At 41.3% G+C, this 8,498-nt stretch overlaps 2 protein-coding genes across 2 annotated transcripts; both read right to left on the minus strand.

The window, feature by feature from the left end:
* Positions 1–285: 285 nt before the first annotated feature.
* On the minus strand, positions 286–2,020 carry EAF01_005899 (uncharacterized protein). The gene is made up of 2 exons (XM_038914153.1): positions 1,639–2,020; positions 286–1,543 (listed from the first exon to the last, which is right to left on the minus strand). Exons 1-2 carry the CDS (start codon positions 1,742–1,744, stop codon positions 510–512), a joined length of 1,140 nt encoding a protein of 379 aa, XP_038770602.1. The 5' UTR covers positions 1,745–2,020; the 3' UTR covers positions 286–509.
* A 1,835-nt stretch (positions 2,021–3,855) lies between these two features.
* EAF01_005900 (uncharacterized protein) lies at positions 3,856–8,112 on the minus strand. Its single transcript, XM_038914154.1, has 6 exons — positions 6,334–8,112; positions 5,687–6,273; positions 5,523–5,636; positions 5,148–5,464; positions 4,886–5,100; positions 3,856–4,836 (listed from the first exon to the last, which is right to left on the minus strand). The coding sequence occupies exons 1-6, from the start codon at positions 6,446–6,448 to the stop codon at positions 4,820–4,822; spliced, it is 1,365 nt and encodes a 454-aa protein (XP_038770603.1). The 5' UTR covers positions 6,449–8,112; the 3' UTR covers positions 3,856–4,819.
* Positions 8,113–8,498: the final 386 nt, after the last annotated feature.

Raw genomic sequence — 8,498 nt, forward strand, 5'->3', positions numbered from 1 at the left:
CAATCCTATTTTATCTACTCATTTCTGAAATTAGACTGTCATTTTTATACCATATTACTTCTAGAAGGAGATTGTTAACCTAGACATTAAGACGATATCTCGCCAGTGTTTTCCGATATTAAAAAATCAGTTTCGATAAAGTTTTATAGCATCGAGCCATCATTATCTAAGATGCGCACAAAACTAAACACTCTCAGCTGTACAGCACAGGCGATACAAGTTACTTCTTACGCCATAAAATTGATATATACCAATCCACGTATACCCTATTCCCTCACGCCTATACACGCCATATTCCCATTTAATATACTTATCATACACATCATGATCAAGACAGCTTATGATATATTCTTTTATTCCTTTTATTCATGACCTACATAATACATATCAATCCTCAGTTAGATATATAACAAATCCAGCAATAAGTACACCATACTCGTTTCTCGAATCTCCCTCGAGATCTCATTTATCGCATCCAGTCATCTCTCAGATAAGACCGTAATAGAATGCTACAAATCGATTTTCCATATCTGCTCTTCTTCTTCCTCTTCCCCTTGCACCACATCCGAATCCTCTTTTAAATCTTCTTCTTTCTCCTCGCCGAAAGACTCTTCACTCTCGAAATCCATCTCCACTCCCTCCGGCATCTGCGCACATTCTCGCAATATCTCCTTCCCATTCTCATCTCTTGTTATCCCGTAGTATACCCATGTGATTTTATATGAGAAGGAGGTTTCTTCTTCTTCGTTTTCTTTTTCCTTTATCTTCTCTTTCAACCCCTCTTTCTCTCCTTCCCAATTTCTAACCACTTCACGCATATACGCTGGTTTTTCCACTTCTTTCTCCTCGGAAGACGAAGACGAAGAAGGAAAAACAATATCCGAAGGTCCCAACCTCTCTCTTCTCACCCCTCTATTCCCACGCCCCTTCTTCTCAGAAGAAGAAGTCTTCAGCCATGGAAATTCCCCCTCCATCTCTAAACTTCCCCATCCCACTCCCTTCATTTCAGTCTCCAATTCATGGTTAACTCCATGCAATAACCCGATAAAACTTCTCCATTCCGATTTTGATATCCCTGCGACGCCTGCGCGAGAAGCGGGGGTGATGGAGATGTAGAGGGAAGATTTGAATTCTGTTCCTTTGGTTTGGGTGGGGAGGAGAAGGGAGGAGGAGATGCTGTAGGTGTCTTTTGATGGGGAAGAGGAAGAGGAAGAGTCTGATGCGGGAGTCCCCGAAGAAAATGTGTAGTAGGGACTAGAGGTTGGACCGGAAGGGTAGAGGAGGAGGAGATTGGAGAGGAGATCGGTGGTGAGACAGGTCCAATCGAGGTGCAAGTTGGGACAGGTGGATGTGAGAGTGAAGGGGATGGAGAGGGGTGATGAAGAAAAGGAAGAGTGGGAAACGGGCTGAAGGACGTTTATGGTTCCGGAGCGGGAGGAGTGGAGATTTGGAGAGGAGAAAGATGCGGTTGTGTAGAGGGTGCGGGGGGTTTGGGGTAGTAGTTGTGGTGATGATTGTTGTTGGTGGGTGTAGAGTGAGAGAGCTGGAAAGCATGTTAGTTTATTTTTGAGAGATGACAAGAGGTAGGAGAAATAGAAGATTAGGGTATAAGTAGAAGTATAGAAATATAAAACTTACATTGCTGAGAACTACTCCCAAGAAACAATTGTGTAGGATACGCATCCATCGTTCCCAACAAGCTGGCCAGCAGCACCAACCTCGACCATGACGAATACGAATACATGACTACCTGGGTCTATCTTCCTTCGTCCGAACTCCTTGGTTCAATATCAGATGAAAAAGCGAAGCAAACAAAAAAGATAAGACGAATGACGAAATAAAAGAATTCCAAATCCTCCAATAAACAATCTGATATATATACCACAACCGAAAAAGAACCAACAAACAAAAAAACAAAATCAAGGAATATAAATCAAGACAGTAAAGTTCCTCAAAAAAAAATGTAACGCGCTCGAAACGAGAATATAGAGTTTGGATACTGATATCCACTTGAAGGAAACGTAATGAAACGAGAAAGTTGGAAGTACACAGACCTATGAGATATCATAGCTTTATTAGTATTCCGGCTAATATCTCGTTTATACAACACTACAATGTTACCATACATTATACTAGCACCCCCCCTCTCTCCTCAGCTCGTCGATCAGTCAATCAATCACTACCTACTTCCTCCCCAACCAACCAACCATTCATCACATCTAGCCCCCATCTCCCAGCTCCCAGTCCCCAGCCCCCAATTTCTCATTTCCCATTTCCCATTTCCCATTTCCATCTCGCATACACAAACCATACCACCCTCTCCCTCCCCTCGCAAACTCTAAAAACCCTCCGAAACCAACAGCCCCCATAAAAAATGAGATCACATCCCGCATCCCGCGTCCCAGGCGGCTAATTCTGAAACCGGGTCTTCCTTCATTCTTAGTCTAATTGTCGCTTTTCCAACGAGCGTAGCAACTCTTACAGCAAATTACTATCAAAACCCGTATATAATACATTTATATAAATACAACAGTTGTGTATATCACTAATAATTAATTTAAATAAAAATAATAAAAAATAGATATATCAAAATCCAAAAGTTTTTGATAGAAATACTTGATTCATGTTTCTACACTATAAACCCCTAACAAATCTTTGAGCTTTCAATATTATATAACCAACATATTCAACCATCAAAAAGTCCATTAGAGGTTTAACACCGACCTCCATACGACTCTCACAATAGGTTGCAGTCTGAGTCTCTAAAGAGATGAGGAAACCTCTGAATGGTGTTCCTTCCCCTTCCCTACCGCACGACCAAAACAGCTCTCCAACTCTCCAACCCTCTCAAAAAACGCAAGAGAATGTCGCAAAGAAGAAAAATATGCACGGAGTCACAGATATAAGCGCTGCGCTGCGTGCTGCGCATGTACCCATCTATATTTATACATATACACCCCAGACGAGCCAGCTAAGGTACCTGATCTCGTGCATACAATGTAACCTCACTCCAGTCTATAAACAAACAATCAACTACTCATGAAGAACTACGAACCTATCAATATACCAATATACCAATATGATTACATACCAGCAGACCAGAAATACAACTAAACTAAGCTACCTAGCTCTCTAGGTACCGGTAGTTAAACTAACCAGTTAAACTAGCGAAGCGCACTTCACTTCACTTCACATTAGATTACATACTAGGTAGGTACTTTATGCATTCAACCGCTCCCTCACTCACTCACTCACTCACAACCAGACAAATAATAAAACACAGACTGTTCGTCCCCTCCCCCGCCCCGCCCCGCCCCGCGCGCGCCTATCCCCAACCTCGTATTCTCACTCAATAATACCCAATTTCTAATATCTGATACCCAGTACCCAACATCCAATACCTAGTAACACCTAGGTATACGATTAATAGATTAGATTAGAAACATCAAACCCCAAAGATAACTAGATAATCAATCAATAATTTATACATCTATCTAGCTACCAAGATACATATATACATAATACCAACCCTCTATCTATCTCATTATAATTACCATCTCATTATAATTACTATTCTATTACTATCTTATTACTATCTTATTACTATCTTATTACTATCTTATTACTATCCTATTATTATTTTATTATTATTTTATTACTATCTTATTATTATCTCATTACTATCTTATTACTATTTTATTACTATCCTATTACTATCTTATTACTATCTCATTACTATCTCATCACTATCTCATTACTATTTCATTACAATTACTATTTCCTCATCCTCCTCATATATACACACACACACTAACCCACAAACCTACAATCTATACATAGAGACACCAACCTCCCCTCAAATACCTCCATCACCCCTATCACAACCCCCCCCCCCTCCCCACAGTAAATTCCACACTTCACTCGTACCTACCCAACTCCATACTTCGTACTTTGGACTTCGTAAATGAACACTTCGACATTTGCTTCATGGGTAGGTAGGTCCTCGTATAAAATAGTATAAGATATACCGATTCAAACAGCCCTGTAGTAAGTAGATAGACTAGGGTCACTGACGGTTAACCATCATTGTACCATAGCCGTGCATCTACCGATAAGTGCCGAGGTTGTTTTATCTCACACACGAAATTTGTACATATCACATGATTTTATTTTTGTCTCCATTTTTCAGTCCCAGTGAAATAGTGAAACAGGGAGGACCTCGATTAGTTATGTTCCTCCACTCTGTAATTCATTTTGCTATCAAGCTTTATGGCTTTCAAATCACAAGCCATGATGGTTCATCTGATTTGTGAACAGCTGTGATGATTTTTCCTCCATCTTTCTTCCTCTGCGCTGCTCAACCAAAACTGGGCTCTTTGGTATCTCATTTCCTCAAAAGCTCGAGCAACTTCCTCAACCCATTTGTACCTCATCACCACTTTTTATCGTGTTGATCCTCCCAGCTGCTTCATCTCAACCATGCAAAATCATCATACAAGAAAAGTCTCCGAAGCCGAAGCCGAACCGAATTTTTACCACGAATGTGACAAAATCCTCATCTTCAATCCTTCGGATAACACCCATTCATTTGAGTCCACATCTACCTTATGACGTGAAACAAATACCAAAGAAAGAAAAGCCGAGTCAATGTGTCGACATTTCCATATAACAAAAGGTCCAGAGAGGAAATTGAATCATGTAACGCCAAATCGCTATGCATTAAAACCTAAGCAAAAATCATAGTGTAGATAAGACTTGCTAGTCCTCTCAAAAGATTGGTTCCGAGAATGAAATTAAACGGGGGCGTGCCGTTGGAAACTCATTTAATGTCTGCTACTGTTGGAGGTATGAGCGAAATTCTTCAAATAGGTATAAAAATACGTACCAACTTTAGTTGCAATATCCGAAGCAGGAATAGGGTCTTCGTGCTTTGCAACACTGCCCTTACCACGCCAAGTACTGACAGCAGGGATTTGTGCATCGTAACGTACTTCTTGTGTACCATACGCACGCGGGGTGAGCTTAATGAGGGTGTGGAGAGGTACAGCCATCCAGGGTGATTCATCTTGGGGCTTCTTCATGAAATAAGCGTAGATACAACTACATATTGTTAGTAGGTTACAAGTAATCGGAAGAATGAAGCCTACCGAAGAACAGCCTGATGAGTAACAATCAAAATATCCTCTGATCGCTCCAATTCCATGATAATGGGTTCGAGACGAATGACAACGTCGCGGTAAGACTCTCCTCCACGATATCTGTAGTTGTATTTATCTTCGTCACGGGCCTCGAAATCATCTGGATATCGCTCTTTGATATCTTGATAAGTAAGCCCATCACAAACACCAGAGTTGAGCTCATCAAGTGCTTTCCATTGAAGCTGATTATATTCATTGGGAAGGTGACGAGCAGTGGCGATAGTGCGGCGAAGAGTGGAAGTCCAGACAGTTAAAGGACGATTGTCCTATATAAATTAGTCATGGGATTCGACTAGAGCTAGACCTCGATGGGAAAGTACATACTCCTACTGATTCGAGTACCAATGAAGGCAATTTCTTGGCATACATCTCTCCACGAGGGGATAACTCGGCATCACCACCAATTTTTCCTTCGAGGTTGTACATAGACTCTCCATGCTATGTATAATTAGCAAAATGAGATTTCATGGGATCAAATGATTTCTTACTCGTGACAACCAAATCGATCTCGGCTTAATGTGTAAATTCATCAAGTAGTAAACCACGCGACTTTGAAGATAGTCTTGAATTCGATTGATGATGACTTGTTTTCCAACATTCATAATCTTCAAATACGTAAGATCACTCTCTTCGTCGTCAATTGTCTCGTAAACCTTCTCGTAGTTCTTGATCCTATTCCTAAAATCTTGAGCTGCCTTTTCCGGGTCTGATCCAGCGTAGTCTGGGGATGTCGTCTTGACTTCTAGAATGTTTGACATGATCAAATCTTCATCGTCGCATTTCGATTCGACAAAGAGGGTCTCGATTCCTTCAGCATCGCAACGGTCTTTGATCCATCTTCGACGCTCTTTGGTACTATTCGTAGCATCGAGAATGGCAACAATTCCTTGTTTATTCTTAAACCAATCAATCATATCATTGACGGCAGCTTCAGCGGCAGCTCTGCGCATCCGTTCTCCCTCTGTATTGGTTGTATCGAAGAAATCGGCAGTCGGATTTGGGGTTGCATTTCGACGGTAGTTACCGACGTTGAAAACTTGAGCATCGATGGATAACCATTTGAGATAACGTTGAGCTGTAAAGTATATGATGTTAGCTTTTGTGTATTCCTAAATCGATTGAGATTTGTACGTACCTTTTTGAGCAATGAGAGATTTTCCTCTTGCAGGCAGACCGACCATTACCACGCAGATTTGAGTATCCTCCACCTGTACACCGAGGCCATTAGATTTTGTCTTGAATCGCGTCATGGTTGCTGTTAAAAATTGGCGGAGTTGCAGATCAAGATTCAAAAGAAGAGGAGAAAGAAGAAGAGAAAGAAGAAGTGGGATAAAGGTGTGAATGGCAAATGATTGAAAGGAGAGAAAAAGACGATCGCGTGAGGTTGTCAACGGCGGTCTCTTTAGTTTATTAAGGTAGGTAAGGAACGGGTGAGTTCGGAGGGATAGGCTATTTTTACACGGGGAGAAGCAGAATTAGATTTCCCCGAATGGTGCCTTTTTGATGGCTTTGAATGTCTTTTATATTCTGAAAATAAAAAATTAAAAAAAATCAAAGTCAAAGTGAATTAACAACTCTGCAGACCCGACGAAGGATGTGAGGAATTTGTGTGTCTATATCGAGAGAGGATTGATTTTTGTAAAGTTGTAGAGATGGGAATTTATGATTTCATCCTATCGTATGCCACTCTATCCTTCCTTCCTTCCTTCTTTCTTTCTTTCTAGAAGGAAATGAAGAATCAGGGGGAGGAAAGAGCCCCTGTAGACTGTAGGGTACCTTAAGTAATGCTTGAGTGTGCTTGGGCCCTTTAGAGTTCTAAAACATCGGGAATCCCCTCCAAAATCCCTGTTTTCCGATAAATTCCACTTTTCACCACCACAGCTGAACCTGGTCTGTCTGGTCTGATCTGGTCTGCTGTGCGATGGGTAATGTATGAGGAATTTCATCCTATGACGACTTTATAAGGGGGAGGTTTCAACGTTTGCATCCACCCGGAATCTGGGTACATCCTGCTTGGTGTTCCTGCAATGTGGTAAATGCTGCACCGGTAGGTAGACAGGTGGACAGGTAGACAGGTAGACAGGTAGACAGGTAATGAACGAGGTAACCTCAGAATCTTTCAACCCCGCACAAGGCTGAGGCATGTCAAGGCTTGTTTCTTTCTACCCCTCAACTCAACGGAGTATGGGTTGGACATATAAGAAAGTGCTTTACAAGTAAAATAACATTGTTGACCTCGGGAATTGGCTATTAAGCGGCTAAATGACCATTCTTCTCAGTCTCAACTTATTCTTCCTTCCCAAAGAGGAAACAATAAAAACGTCCAAAATAGCTTCAAAGCCGGTTGGGACCGTTGGGTAAAGGGAAAAAAAAAAGGAGAATCATCATATTTGGGTCGAAACCACATTGTGGATTTCCTACCCATAATTCCACCAGAGATCCTCTTTTTTTCTTCCGGGGGGGGCTTGATGCACCACCTAGCATCTTCTTATTACGAACGACCAAGACCAACGACATCAATTCATCACGACTACCACGCCAGAATTACTGGTCATGTCATGTATGGTGGAATGAGTGATTAATACATGGACATCTAGAACCTCTTCGCACAACCTTGGGTTCATCGGAAACGGTCATTGGAAAAGGTCATCGGAAAAAAAGGCCTTGGTAGCTTTTAGCCAGCCACTTCATCCCACAAAGTCAGAATGAGCCTTTAAAGTTCGCAAAAAAACATACTTTCAAAGATGTTCGTGACGGAATGTTTCTCTGTCTTATTGGTCCTGTCTCCTCATTGGCACAAAGCTGTGTCAAGCTTCCCCGAGCCCCCAGATGCACTCGTATAAGAACCAGGAAAAATCTTTACCAATAAATAGGTTGAGAGAATTCTTTTCCTGCAAGTTACTTCAAATGCAGCAAGTTTGTCTGGTTCATTCGTTGGTTTCTTCTCACCGCTGATCTTGCCACTCACTTCAATCCTAGACTTTCCAAACTAAAACTCTACATCACGTGGATGAGATCTAAGTCTAATACGATCCGTCTGGTTGCATAACTACAAAGTACGAAGTACACCTTCTTTCTTTGCGTTCACCATCTTATCATCGGAATGAGTAGATGAAGTCAAAACTTTGACCTTGATGGATTACTTTGATTCGTCAAGAATGCCATCATTGTGAATATGAGATCTTGAAATACAAAGTTTTGAAAGTTCTGGAAGAATTATTAATTATTTCACATACATCGTTTCCCGCAGAATACATTTCCCCTTTCCTTCTCAATGGACCTCCGGCTGTAACTCCGTAC

Source organism: Botrytis porri, assembly GCF_014898465.1.
Source record: "Botrytis porri strain MUCL 3234 chromosome Unknown BPOR_007, whole genome shotgun sequence".
NCBI classification, from domain to species: Eukaryota; Fungi; Ascomycota; class Leotiomycetes; order Helotiales; family Sclerotiniaceae; genus Botrytis; species Botrytis porri.

Excerpts from the sequence above, each read along its gene's own strand:
- EAF01_005899 (XM_038914153.1), bottom strand. The coding sequence starts at position 1,744 with ATGTATTCGTATTCGTCATGGTCGAGGTTGGTGCTGCTGGCCAGCTTG. Across the intron at positions 1,544-1,638 it reads TGGGAGTAGTTCTCAGCAAT|CTCTCTCACTCTACACCCAC; the intron begins GTAAGTTTTATA and ends CATGCTTTCCAG.
- EAF01_005900 (XM_038914154.1), bottom strand. The coding sequence starts at position 6,448 with ATGACGCGATTCAAGACAAAATCTAATGGCCTCGGTGTACAGGTGGAG. Across the intron at positions 6,274-6,333 it reads ATCTCTCATTGCTCAAAAAG|CTCAACGTTATCTCAAATGG; the intron begins GTACGTACAAAT and ends TATACTTTACAG. Across the intron at positions 5,465-5,522 it reads TGGTACTCGAATCAGTAGGA|GACAATCGTCCTTTAACTGT; the intron begins GTATGTACTTTC and ends TAATTTATATAG.